The sequence below is a fragment of the Salvelinus sp. IW2-2015 genome, linkage group LG32 (genome assembly GCF_002910315.2).
Source record: "Salvelinus sp. IW2-2015 linkage group LG32, ASM291031v2, whole genome shotgun sequence".
Classification (NCBI taxonomy): domain Eukaryota; kingdom Metazoa; phylum Chordata; class Actinopteri; order Salmoniformes; family Salmonidae; genus Salvelinus; species Salvelinus sp. IW2-2015.
Genome location: NC_036871.1, coordinates 27,492,204 through 27,507,205, shown reverse-complemented (window position 1 = coordinate 27,507,205; position 15,002 = coordinate 27,492,204). Strand labels below are relative to the sequence as shown.

At 40.9% G+C, this 15,002-nt stretch overlaps 1 protein-coding gene and 1 pseudogene across 1 annotated transcript; both read left to right on the top strand.

Annotated features, from left to right (window-relative positions):
• The first annotated feature begins 4,543 nt into the window (after positions 1-4,543).
• On the top strand, positions 4,544-6,171 carry LOC139023430 (relaxin-3 receptor 1-like; annotated as a pseudogene).
• Positions 5,606-14,188, top strand: LOC111956402 (mortality factor 4-like protein 1). Its single transcript, XM_070436566.1, is given in 15 exon segments — positions 5,606-5,609; positions 7,606-7,653; positions 8,179-8,225; positions 8,356-8,423; positions 8,902-8,988; positions 9,146-9,184; positions 9,419-9,499; positions 9,583-9,608; positions 10,087-10,101; positions 10,104-10,174; positions 10,411-10,515; positions 10,901-10,989; positions 11,216-11,388; positions 12,739-12,823; positions 13,603-14,188. Coding segments are annotated over 15 exon segments (1,020 nt in total). The 3' UTR covers positions 13,685-14,188.
• The last annotated feature ends 814 nt before the right edge of the window (positions 14,189-15,002 follow it).

The following is a 15,002-nucleotide window of genomic DNA, read 5'->3' as shown; positions in this document are numbered from 1 at the left end:
GTCACAGTATCACAGTCACCTACAGTCACTCATCACAGTCACTACAGTCACAATCATCACAGTCACCTACAGTCACAATCATCACAGTCGCCTACAGTCACACTCATCCACAGTCGCCTACAGTCACACTCATCACAGTCGCCTACAGTCACACTCATCAGTCACCTACAGTCACAATCATCACAGTCGCCTACAGTCACACTCATCACAGTCACCTACAGTCACACTCACACAGTCGCCCTACAGTCACACTCATCACAGTCACCTACAGTCACACTTATCACAGTCACCTACAGTCAAAAACATTGCTTTTTTCTTGTTTCCCGGAGAGGGAGAGGGAGGGAGGAGAGACTATGTTGAAGTCATTGACATTACCTTGTCAGTCAACCTTTTCTGTCTGTCCGTAGCCCATTCCACCATTCTGCAGAGTGTCTTTGTAGCCAGTCAGGCTTTTCTGCAGTGTCATTATCTCAAGGTGTTTGTGCTTCAGTCCTCTTCTCTTCCACAGCTCTTCACTTCAAGCCTAATTAGCTTTCCCCTCTTGAGATAGATAATCGCTTGCGACAGCTTCCCCAATCACTCTCCATCTAGTATCCTGAACCAGAGCAGATAACACGTCAACTTTGCAGCCAGTCGATATGGAGACCTTCCTGTCTTGTCACCACCCCCCTCTCTCCTACTCTAACTGATTGGCTCTTTGATAGCATCAGACGTGTTTTAAAAATATCCTCTCTGTATAAACAATGTTGTGCAGTATTTTATTTATTTTTTAATCTATAATATATATAATATATATAAATCAGATCTTATTTTACACCTGTTTGATTTTCGTGTGTGTCTGTGTGTCTGTGTGTGAGGACAGAGTTTGGGAAGCACTGGTTTAGGGTACCCTGGTTTAGGGTAGACCAACAAAGTGAGACTAAGATTTGGGGTCAGAGGTTAGGAGTTGACCAATCCAATCACAAATGTCTTTATTTATTTGGATGATTGATTTGTTTTGGTTTCAGATCTGTTATTGATGTCATTGCTCTAGATCTCTGTGATCTCTTTTTTGTCGGTTTTTAAGACAAAGTGAGAGCAGACATCATAGAATGTGTTCCCATTTAAAATGCTACGTGTGCAGCCTAACATGGGCATGGAATGGCCTTATTGTAAAGTCCTCTCCCACTCTCCCCCCATTGGTAATATTATGATGTCCGTATCACCACCCCCCCCCCAATCCCATGTGTTTCAACAGTGTCAGTTCCTCCAGTGTTAGTTTGTGTTTTTGCGTCATCCAAAAACATGAGATTAAATTAATTTATATATTTTTAGATAGAAAAAGCTGTACAATAAAGTGGACTTTAACCTAAAAAGGGTCCAATTTACTAAATGAATTTCAAGAGGGGATAAGTTGACAGCTGCACTCACTGCCTTAACCCCCAGATTCTGCTTTCATATTTCCAAACAGAGAATTAAACGGCTTTTCAAGGAAGATTAAACGTTGTACAGTAGACCGATGTCAGTTTGTAGAAAGTACTAGGTGAAAACAGAATATTTATTACTTGCGTTGGAAGAAATGGTTTACTTATTGAATGTTGTCTGTCTAATGTATAGGAGTTTAGATGTAATAAAAAGCATTTTGTTATCTATGGGTTTTATCTTCATTTTAKTTCACAAACAAATAGATTGAAGGTATGGRATCATCCGTATTTTGTTCCTTGTCTCTAGTCACRATTTTATGTGTACCATATATTAKCTTGTCAAAATCTAATCTGATCTGTGGYGTTTTTAACCTCTTTGTCAGGAACATATACATACAGTATTAAATACTCATGTGGAATGGTAACATGTTTCATTTCCACTGCCATTAAGTGGCTTACAAAATACATGAATATACAATAGTGTGTGTTATTACCACAACCATACACTGGGTGGCAGTAGACACTCATTTTGCAGTCTGCCTTAGACAAGGCAGAGTCTAAATCAAATTGTATTGGTCACACACACATATTTAGCRGATGTTATTGCAGGTGTAGWGWAATGCTTKTGTTCCTAGCTCCAACAGTACCCAACACTCTTGGGTACAACTAGTCACTAGTGTAGCAATGCCTCAAAGGAGTGGGATGCAATGACAATCTCACCATTCTAGAAGTTACATAATGAGATGGAAATACTTCACACATTAGTGAACAGATTTAAAAGGATTATATTTATTATGGAATCCAACAGCTTATAGCAGCATGCAGGGAAACCTCATAACTATGCATACTACTCCATCTCCATCTAGGAGGAGCCATGTGTGGAAGGCTTGTCCTCAAAATATGGAGATACTGGAACTGCTTGGCAAACTTTTGGCATTGTTAAAAGTTTCTGAAGGTCATCGTTGCCCTCCCTGCTTGCTTCTCTGGCTCAATTGCCTCACAGTTTAATTAAAGTTACTCAGTTATTGATTGACGAGTAGGTTGAACTAGTAAATACTTGCATTTGTGGTGAGTTCTATGATCTCTGATGATAAATCAATGGATTTATCTTAAAGTGACGATGAACATTCCCCTAATTTGAGATGTATTGTGGTTCCAATCGAAAACCGAATGCATTAAATGCATTGACAAAATGTTTTCTGAAGATTCAATTATGGGATTGGGAAGGGGATTGGAGTGTGATAAAGGGATTGGTGTGAGAAAGGGATTGGTGTGAGGGAAGGGGATTGGTGTGAGAAAGGAATTGTGTTTTGGTGGGGGTAGATTGGGTTGGGAGTGAAGAGGAAGGACTGCTCTCCAGAGTGATTAGAAGCAGCTGCTTCCCTTCTTCCTCTGCTTGGCTACAGATGCAATGCTGAGGCCATCACTGGTATAAGAGGGCAGAGTGCTGCAGGATGGTAGATAACATCACCCACTTGTACCATGGCCTTGCTACTTTGGTTGAAACATCACCCACTGTGACCTAGGGTTGAATGGAGGCTTTGGAGATGGTGCCGTCAACATCTATGATCTTGGACTTGACTATTGAACAGCTCCAATGAGATGGAGGACCTAAAACCTTTCTTATCATAAAATGATATTTCTTATTATTTTTTTGTTGAAGATCTGATTTTTAAGATAATAATTAGAATTACAATTAGAAATGTCTCACCTGAGCTCACGGCCTTGGTACATCCCTGTGGGTCGGCCATGTCTGGGTTACCGTGGGGAGATCGCTGCCGGCTCCAGAGAGGAGATGAAGATTAAAGATTCCATTATGTACATTTGGAATTCCAATGAAATGCAAATTATTTACACACACACTCACATGTGTGGGGATAAAGTCCTCAATGAATTGTCAATGCTTATAGAATATCCAGTAGGATAAGTTAACGTCTTAACACCCCTAAGTTGTCTGCAATCCAGAACCAATTCAAGAAAGCGTACAGTATTATATTGCATGGAACTTCCTTCCATCTCTATGCTCAAATAAACGGTAAACCTGGTTTAAAAAAACAGATAAAGCAACACCTCCGGCACAACGCCTCTCCCTATTTGACCTAGATAGTTTGGTGTATGCATTGATATGTGGCTACGTGTGCCTTTTTAAAAATGTATGTAGTTCTGTCCTTGAGCTGTTCTTGTCTAATGATGTTCTGTATTATGTCATTCTGTATTATGTTTCATGTTTTGTTGTGAACCCAGGAAGAGTAGCTGCTGCTTTTGCAACAGCTAATGGGGATCACCTAATAAAACACCCCAAATACCAAATACCACTCAGACTATGCGTTAAAGCGCGGTTCGTGCGTGCGCTGGTACGCCTGTGTGGTTCTGTTGGTCATAACATTTTCTACCCAATGTCATTTTGGTGAAGCCTTTTATCTGTGTATTATCTTACATCAATCTCTACCACAGGAGGTTGGTGACATCTTCATTGGGAGGACGGGCTCGTGGAAAGCTGGAGCGGGATAAGTGCAATGGAAATACACAACACACATGGTTTGGTCCCATTCCCATTCGCTCCTTTCCAGCCATTATTATGACGCGTCCTCCCCTCAGCAGCCTCCACTGATCTCTAGATGGGATGGTCGAGAGAAAGATCTAATAATGTTTACAATCATACAATAGCATTTATTAGGTTTAAGCCTACCAGTACTGTATTTTTCAGGTGACAATCACTATTGCCCAGAAAAACACATTTATTTCCATTATAAAACCATTACGTCCAGCGAGCCTATTGGTCAATATCAAGAAAGTGATGCAAATAGGGAGTATAGGCTATAGCCTAATGTCAATCAAAACATTGGCACCAATCCTTGTGCGTTCAGGCAGGGCATCTAGAAGCGGTCACAATATAAATCATGTAAGAACTGCACTTGTCAAGACGACTCGAGTACCCCACCAAGACATCTACATTGTCAATGTGTGTGATTATGCGATTGATGGGAAGGACGCATAGCAATCGTTGCGCTCTTATTTCAAACTAACCTGGGGATATATTGAAGCAGAGTGAGCGACTCCACCCTGATTTGAAGTTGGAATAGCCTACATTAATCACTCGAATTAATAACAGAAACAATGACTGAAGGACAACAACAGCAATGCAGCCTTCGAATTGGTCCTTGACGGATCTGGACCGGTTCAGTAGCCTAGAGGACATCGACGTGACAGCGGACGGGACCCCCGATTTTGAGGGTCTTCATCTGCGTCGTTTACTCGGTGGTTCGCGTGGGCTTGGTGGGAAACTTACTGGTGCTCTTCTTTATCAAGAGTGAAACAAGAGCGGAAAATCCAGAATCAACTTCTTTTACTTAACTTGGCAGTGACGGACTTCCAGTTTGTATGACTCTGCGTTCTGGGCAGTGGACACCGCACTGACTTCAGCTGGCCGTTTGGAGACGCCATGTGAAAAATCATCAGCTCCGTCACCGTTATGAACATGTACGCGAGCGTGTTCTTTTTCTGACTGCAAGGAGCGTCACCCGATAACTGGTCCGTCGCCTCCTCTCTAAAGACCGAACTAGGCAAAAGTCCTGCTCTGCAAAATGGATTTGCGGTGTTCTTTGGGTATCCGCAACAGTTGCGACTGCACCAACATCCAATTCTCAACCGTGACAAATGTAGCGGGGAAAAACTATGTTTGCTTAAGTTCCCTGATGGACATATTGGTTAGCAGTTTATCACCTTCAGAAAATTATATTTGCATTTGTTTTACCCATGGCCATTGTTTCATTCAGCTAACATCATGCTTTTGCGATTCATCCGCACCGTAGTATGAAAAACAAACACCAACGGACATCACAAGTCACCAAATCTGTCACCATCGTGGTCCTGTCCTGTCTTCTTTGCTGGATGCCAAATCACGCCATCACATTCTGGGCGTCCTTGTGAAATTGAATGCTGTGCATTGGGATAAATCTTACTACATAGTTCACACACTTACGTATTCCCTGTGACAGTCTGCCTTGCGCACGCCAATAGCTGTCTAAACCCTGTCATTTATTGCCTGATGAGAGAAGAGTTTAGAAAGAAACTGAAAGATTTGTTATATCGCGGATAGTCACTTTACGCAGTGGAAAATTCGGTTGCCGTTGCCATTACGCACGCGATCCCTGTTGCGTAATGTACCCTACTGCGTAATGTACCCTATTACAGTACACGACATGGGTGTACTGTAATAGCGGATGCAGTATGTTCTGTTTGGTGGGAAAAAAATCACAAAATAGGCATAGGCAACACTAAAACAAAAGGTCACAATGATACAGTATCAATGGCTACCAAAATTGCGCATCAGGAAATTCTGCCTGTTATGGTTCCTTCTGTCCATGTGGCTGTTGTATTCCCGAACAGTCATCATAAACGATAGAGAAAACGCCCGGACAGTCATCTTAAACGAATAGAGAATATGCCCGGACAGTCATCACATTAAACGATAGGAGAAACCGCCCGGACAGTCATCATTAAACGATAGAGAAACTGAGGCAGACTAGATATTGTCTTTATCATTCCATCATAAGTGTAGCCTAGTGAGAGTAACGTACCATGATCCCATGTCATCCTTCACAGCTGCACGTCTAGTCTTCATTGTGTGGCATTTGTCACAAAATTCACAAATGACATGCAATGGGAGGGAAGTGTAAATATAGCCTATGATAACAGATGAATGAATGTGAACTTCATAGATTGAAAACGACAATATTGCCTAAATTGTGTTCATGCAAATGTTATTTTTAATAAACATCCATATATTTAATCTCACCCCGTTGCCTTAATGATTGCATTATTGTGTTCATGTCAATGGACAACGAAAAACATGACAGTCTCGACACCGATTACTGTAAATGGTCAATTTCCCTCTGAAGCCCACAAGCAGTGTTATGAGTACAACTTGATAGGTGATGACAGCTTTTACCAGTAGGCCTATGCATTTCCCAAACAAAATGTATTGTATTGCCTAACATGCCAAATACCACATTTGGTATTTTATTAGGATCCCCATTAGTCTGTTGCAAAAGCAGCAGCTACTCTTCCTGGGGTCCACACAAAACATGGAAACATAATACAGATATGACATAATACAGAACATCATTAGACAAGAACAGCTCAAAGGACAGAACTAATACATTTTTAAAAAAGGCACCACGTAGCCTACATATCAATGCATACACACAAAACTATCTAAGTCAAGGGAGAGGCGTAGTGCCAATAGGCTACACTTATGCATCACATTCATGACCCATATCAATAAAACAATTAATCTCAGTTTGATATGCTACTATCCTATTTGTCAGGACAGAATGATTGATATTTTGTTATACTCTTCAGACTAGATGAATAAACCTATTCATGATCTTCAAACCTCTTGGCCAACCATCTGTGTACCAACACATGAGACACAAGAGCAAGAGCTGATTTATTAGTTAGTGGCTGAAATAACCAATTCATGTTATGATTGTATGAATATTCTAAACAGCCTAGTACCCTACAGGGCTTCTGGTGGCGCAGCGTCTCAGTGCTTGGAGGTGTCACTACAGATTCGATTCCACGGCTGTATCACAACCGGCTGTGATTGGGCGGCACACCAATTGGCCCAGCGTCGTTCGGGTTTGCCTTCATTGTAAATAAGAATTTGTTCTTAACTGACTTAATTTTAAATATTATAATAATCTAAACATACACCCAGAGCTGGTACATTATTCTCATTGGCAGAACTATGGGAAAATATTGTCACATGCTCTGAATACAAATGTGTACAGTGAAACGCTTACTTACAAGCACTTAACTCTATTTCTTGAACTGCATTGTTGGTTAAGAAAAATATACTAAAAAACTAAAGTATGAGTCCCATAGGCCTACGCACAAAATTGGCCCAGCGTCGTTAGGGTTTGGCCAGGATGTAATTGTAAATAATAATTTGTTCTTAACTGACTTGCCTAGTTAAATAAAGGTTCAAATAAAATAATGAACATGGCTCCCTTCACAAAACAATGATAATGTTCTGTTGCATGGGCCGCCACAGCGCAATGCGATATCGTGTCACCTGACCGCGCTGCCAGGCTGTGCAGTCGCGAGAAGAGTGGCGCGCCCTTTGCCGTGTTGTGTCAGGAAGAAATGGAAGCTGGCAATGCACGAATTTGATCATTCAGAGATCCGAACAGTTGAGTCTGTGAATGGCGCCAAAAACAGGACCCTAAACCTAAATTTCAAGAAGGTAATGTGCCACGGGATGATGAACTGTAAAATTAAAAAACGTAGCTAGACCTGTTGTCTCGTGAGTGGAAAGCATCGACGCTCTTGCGCTATAGCGCTACTCGCGCAGAGCACGTTAGCCACTAACGTTAGCTAAAACAGTCTGCTGGTGGTGTGCTAGCTGTATGCTAGCTAGATATATCATCAATAGAAAATTGCCTGAATAATGAATCGAATAATTAAGTGTCATCTACCATAATAGTGTACTAATAACACGTACCTTTCGTATTCATTCAGCCAACTAACTAGACTGTTGCGCTAACTGGCTTGTGTTGAAACAATAAGCTACCTAGCTAACGTTAGCTAATTGCTAACGTGTAAACAATCCCTTGCCAGGGCCTTGGCTTGAATAGCAAATGTAGCTAGTTTGTTTAATAACGTTGGCCACATATCCACGAAATACTTTTAGCTACACCTTAGCCAACCACTGGTGTTCACGGTTTGTTAATAAAACCATCCAGCATTTGTCTATTTCTTCTGTTTTCAGGTGAAAGAGTTCTGTGTTTTCATGGGCCGTTGCTTTACGAAGCAAAGGTGAGTTTAGATTCATTCCACCAATCTGAATGGCTGTCAGCTCGTGTTTACTAAACAATACACCATTTACAGTAGCCTATACCTATAGTCATATTTATTACAATTCTTAATGATTGTTGTTGTATTTCAGGCAGTGAAAACCAATATCAAGGAGAAGCAAATTAAGTACTTCATTCATTACAGTGGATGGAACAAAAAGTGAGTCATTTTTGCATTGTTGGCTTTTCAAATAATACGACACGTGTATCTAAAGTGACTTAGTCATGGTGCGTATGTTTTTTACTAATGGGTGGTCCTGGGAATTGAATCCACTATTCTGGCGTTGCTTGCTCTAACAGAGCGTTTCCCAAACTCTTGGGGACCCCAAGGGGGATTCAAATGATCAAAGCTTGATGAGGAGTTCCTCATTTGAATCAGCTGTGTAGTGCTAGGGCAAAAACCAAAGCSTACACCCCTTGTGAAACGCTGCTCTAACATTTGAGCTACAGAGGACCAGTACTGTCTCTATTTAGACAGTACTGTTGTAGCTATGGACCCATCTTTTTTTTTTTTGAATTAACTTTTATTTTATTTTTATGAATGCTTACCTCACAGCCACAGACCTAACATTCTGGTATTGATTCAATAAAAATAAGCTGTCAGCGATCTGAATGTGGTTGATTTCTTTCTGTTTTAGCTGGGATGAATGGGTTCCTGAAAGCAGAGTTCTCAAATATGTGGACAGCAACCTGCAGAAACAAAAAGAGCTTCAAAAGGCTAATCAGTGAGTTCATCTATCATCACAGACAGACTTTGTGTTGGGGTGGGGGGGGRARKKKTTTTWGTGTATGGAATGTACCTACTGTGTCAACATTGTATTCAAGCTGCCATTGAACGAAATACAAGAATGAGATTCTATATGTCAATCAATGTCTCCCCAGAAATGCCGACGATGACTCGAAGATGGGAGAACATAAAAAGTGATTCCACTTATTTTAATAATGAACCACAATAGTCATCTTTATGTATATAGCACCTATGATACAATACTTGCAGCCCACCGTGCTTTTACTTGTAAGCACTAGTTGAACATAAAACATACTGGTTAAAAGAAGGATACATAAAATGATCATGAGGAAATGTGAGAACAAGTGTTTCTGAAGGTTACTGTAGTTCATGGCCTGGTTTCTTGGCGGTGTTCCTTTCTCCTGCAGGCATTATGATGTTGAGGGAAAGATGAGGGGAATAGCACCGAGCAAGAAGATTGCTGCTGTGCAGCAGAAAAATGTTGATCTGTAAGTTTGATCCCTTCTTTCAAGTTTGACCTACTTTCAAACTTTCACAAAAAAGAATTTAATGCAATCTTTTTTTTCTTCAGGAAAGCGAAAAAGACAAAACTAAAGAGTAAGTAAAAGTGTTAGTCCCACTAGTTTCTGCTACTAGTAAAAGTGTTAGTCCCACTAGTTTCTCTACTAGTAAAAGTGTTAGTCCCACTAGTTTCTGCTACTAGTAAAAGTGTTAGTCCCACTAGTTTCTGCTACTAGTAAAAGTGTTAGTCCCACTAGTAATAGTGTTAGTCCCACTACTTTTCTGCTACTAGTTAAAGTGTTAGTCCCACTAGTTTCTGCTACTAGTAAAAATGTTAGTCCCACTAGTTTCTGCTACTAGTAAATGTTAGTTAGTCGTATATACCAGTATCTACCACTATGTTTCTGCTACTAGTAAAAGTGTTAGTCCCACTAGTAAATGATGTTAGTCCCACTACTTTCTGCTACTAGTTAAAGTGTTAGCCCACTAGTTTCTGCTACTAGTTAAATTAACCCTTTAACATCCTTTGTGGATAGAGTATGATTGTGTGTCTGTCCCATTTGTCTTTGTGCAGCACCAGCGGCTGGAGAAGCACCAGCACAGGAGAGATGCCACAGCCACCGCGGAAGAAGAGGGCTCGTTGCGACCCAACTGTGGAGAGTGTATGTCCACCTATGAATGCTGTGTGTTGTCCCTCTCGTACAACAGGCCTGTTCTGTTCAGTTGAATCCTCTCATACTCGTAACAACGGCTCCAGTTACTTATGTCCTGCAGCAGTCAGTCAAACACAGATGGAATTGTGTTTTTAACACCATTAGCACATTTTTTCTTCTTCTGGTTTTCACATCTCTCTTATGTAAATGAGTCTGACTGTTCCATTTGGTTTCACTGTAACCAGGAGGAGACGTTCATCAACCGTGTGGAGGTCAAGGTGAAGATTCCTGAGGAGCTGCTGAAGCCGTGGCTGGTGGATGACTGGGACCTTATTACCAGACAGAAGCAGGTGGGGGTCTAGACAGCGCTCTACCAAGGTTGGGCTCAATTCCAATTGAAAATGGTCAATTCAGGAATTTGAATTTAAACTTCAAATATTGAAAAACTTTTGAAATTAATAGCTTTTACTTTTAAGTTTATTGAGAAGTCATTGAAAATAGAATATATATATATATTTTTTTTATTTGGAATTTCAATTCATGAATTGGCTACCGTCACTTCAAATTGAACCCAACCCAGCTGTCTACCGTGGTCAGAAGATGCCAACTATTTACTGGCAAGACAGTCTTTCCCTACAAGTTCATTCTTTACAGGATTTTGTTTGTGTTTTAAGCGTATTTTATGAGGTGCTTGACAAATATGTATACATTACATTTTTCTTACATTTTTTGTAGCTTTTCCACCTGCCCGCGAGAAAGAATGTGGATACTGTCTTGGAGGACTATGCAAGCTATAAGAAATCAAGAGGAACTTCAGAAAGCAAGTAAGTAAAACCACACCCTTCTCGACGCTGCAGTACGAGTGAAGTTACAATGAAGGAGGTCTCTGACTAGAAACCAGGCAAGCTAGGCCTGTATCTGCTTATCAAAGTTGGCTAGCTGTAYTTCGCTTGCTTGGTGAAGTTCAACCTAGGTATCACACATTCTTCAGCTCCAGCTGTGAGCACTCCAGCCACTGCCTGTTGTRTTATATCTCCTGGTTCCCCTCAGGGAGTATGCTGTGAACGAGGTGGTGGCAGGGATCAGGGAGTACTTCAACGTCATGCTGGGCACTCAGCTGCTCTATAAGTTTGAGAGGCCCCAGTATGCAGAGATACTAGCGGATCACCCCGATACACCCATGTCCCAGGTCTACGGGGGCCCGCACCTTCTCCGGCTCTTTGGTACGTAGCCACGGGGGGGGCAGGACTGTCTGAATGAGGAGGATCTGAAGTAGCCTCTGGACTGGAACTTTTAACAAATATTTCAGTTTGAATCTCAGGAGGCTAACGTTGTGGTGATTGAGTTKTTTTTAGGAGAGGTGAAGACCCATGGGGAAATAGTTCTCTCTTTAGTTATTAGAGCCATAAGAAAGTTTACAGTGCCTTTGTCTACTCTTCTCCTACCACCGTTCACTGCGCTGTCATTGGTGCACCGTCACAGCACCCACGAAAGCTCTCATCTTCAGCCGTACTGCTAATGAAGGAGACTTTAATAGATTTCATTATCGGCCATTATCACAGGGATGAAAGTTTACTTTCTGGAGTCAATCAACCTCCACACGGTTGATGAACGTTCGAGAATGTGTAATGTGCAATACCCAGGGAAGGCCAGAAAGTTAAGCGTCTACCGCTGACACAAATTGCATCCAGAATCCCATTAGTTAGTTAATTAACATTGAGCAGATCTTTAACTACCAACATTTGGGTTTGTGATCTGAACCGGTGTGATCTTCAGATGGACTAAGTGACAGGGACATTTGAGAAAGCTTCTCGTTCCGAGCCAGATTGAACTGAGGTTAGTAGATGAAGAACCATTTAGAAAAGTGTTTGTGTCATCAATGGCTGTGTCAAACACTTGAAGGTCAAATGACAAGCGTCAATTGGATGGTGCTCTCTGCAAATGAAAACTGCTTCTATCTCAAGGCCATCAGACTGTTAAGTAGCCATCACTAGGCGGCTTCCACTCGGTTACGTAACCCTGCACCTTAGAGGCTGCTGCACTATATACATAGACTTGAAATCACTGGCCACTTTAATAATGTTTACATACTGCTTTACTCATCTCATATTTATATACTGTATTCTATTCTACTGTATTTTAGTCTGTGCCACTCTGACATGGCTCGTAGTAATATTTATATATTTCTTAATTCCATTCTTTTACTTTTAGATTAGTGTGTATTGTTAGATATTATTGCACTTTTGGAGCTAGAAACACAAGCATTTCTCTACACCCACAATAACATCTGCTAAATGTGTGGATGTGACTAACATTTTATTTTCAAATTATAAATAAAATGAAATCACATTTTATTTAGGAGTGCATTTAACAAAGTCACAACACTCTTCACAGATTTTTAATAAAACTGTATAGCCGTTTCCATGGGAGAGTTTATCAGTTCACCGTCATCTGTCCACACCTGCATTGAGACAGTATTTATTCAAATATCAGCCAATGCTAATATAGATTCATGTCTGTGTACATATGGTTTAAATCTGGTCCCTGACAGTGCTYTTCTTTGTGTTGTGCAGTGAGAATTGGCTCCATGCTTGCCTACACTCCCCTGGATGAGAAAAGCCTGGCTCTGCTGCTCAACTACCTGCAGGATTTTCTCAAGTAAGAAGCCTCTCCTTCATCCCCACTCGTGAAATTGAATGTCTGGCTTGGCAGAGCATTCCCTAACCTGGCTGGCCTATCATATTTATATATTCTCATCAGAAGGATTTCACTGTTGAAAACGTAGCCCGCTGACCGTGACATGCTGCTATCTAATCTCGCTTCAGMGCTCGGTSTAAGCTGGGCTACACAATCTTGACACTGACAGAATTTGTGAAATTGAAGTACCAAATTTCTGATATCACTCTAACAAGAAGTTTTCAAGACCATTGGATTCCAGAGTAGAACTAATCGTACAGCTTATCTCAGTCATCCTGATGATGCAGTTCCTTTGTTCACTGTCGCTCTGTCATGAATGTTTTCCTTGCAGTGGGCCTAAATGTCTGGCCGTGTATCTGCAGGATACTGTCTGTGTACCCTAGAGACGATCTGGGAACGTGGCCATAATCATGATCCTCCTCAACTTGGAACAAACGTAGTAGATTGGGATGAGTTCAAACGGAGGCCTTTTTCACGTGTCGTTATTTCCTGTAAACAAATGTGGCCTTATCCTAATTGCTGCAGATGGTTATCTGGACCAACTCTGTTTAAATGTCCAAATGGAAYCTAGGTTATCATTAGTTAGGATGAGCTGATCTGCTCCTCATTCTTCTGCAGCCTGTAATATTTCTACACTTCGTAGAGGCCGATCACCTTTATGAATACAGARGCCAAGTTTTTGTCCATTTTCTATGGCTGATAATTGACCTCCAATCGCTTGTTCCTCCTGTCTGTCGTAGGTATCTAATGAAGAACTCCTCCCTCTTCAGTGCCAGCGACTACGAGGTGGCGCCCCCAGAGTACCATAGGAAAGCCGTCTGAGAGGAAGGTGCAGTGGAGGGGGGGGCGGTAGACCCATTCGGGAAAAACACCAAGCCTCTTCCAGACTACATGTAACCTTCTCAAACCCTTTTGAGTGGAAAGCTGGACTGGATTTTTTTTCACTTGGACTATTTCTGGAGGTTCCCTGGAGTCGGTTATGTCTTTGGAGCAGTGGTAGCTTTTAAGATGTAAAGTGTGTTTCTTTCTTTCCCACCGGGTACGTAACACGAACGAGACAGGCATGTTTTTCTCCCAATATCGGGGACTTTTCACCATGAACAGCTCTGTAATGTTTCTGTGCATTCCATCGGATCTGTTTTGTCTGTTTTCACCTCAATGACTTTGCATGTGTTGATTTATGGATATTTGTTGGCATAAATTACATATGCGATTTTGATGCTAACCACAATTTGTGCAAAGCAATCGAATTGAAATGTCTTTGGTGGGATACATTAGCTGTGTTATGGTTGGCTATCATTTTGTAATAAAGATGTTTCTACACAAGTTCTGTATGGTAAATATCCTTCATTCTCCCTGACAACCTGTACTCTACAATACAGAAATAATCCTCGTTATTTTGGCGTTCATGAGACTGAGATTGAACAATGGCCATTGACTCCCCGTTAGATGGTTGTCACTCAAGTTTTATGTCAAATGCACAATCACAGTGAAATTAGTGACTTGCAAGCCCTTCTCAACAGTGCAGTATTCAGTATCAAAATAGTATAACTGGCACCTACTACCATACCCTGTTCAAAGACACTAATCTTTTGTCTTGCCCATTCACCCTCTGAATGGCACACATACACAGTCCACGTCTCAAGACTCAGAAATCCTTCTCTAACCTGTCTTCTCCCCTTCATCTACACTGATTTGAAGTGGATTTAACAGGTGACATCAATAATGGATCATAGTTTTCACCTGGTCAGTCTGTCATGGAAAGAGCAGGTGTCCTTAATGTTTTGTACYCATGTAAACAGGGCTYAAAACTTACTGGTAACCCAACTATATCAATACTTATGGTAATATACATGTAAACAGGAGTCAGATAATATCTATTTCTAGAGTTAATGGTAACCCAACTATATCAATATTTATGGTAATATACATGTAAACAGGAGTATACTATCTATTTCTAGAGTTAATGGGAACCCAACTATATCAATATTTATGGTAATATACATGTAAACAGGAGTATACTATCTATTTCTAGAGTTAATGGTAACCCAACTATATCAATATTTATGGTAATATACATGTAAACAGGAGTATACTATCTATTTCTAGAGTTAAGTAACAACTATATCAATATTTTATG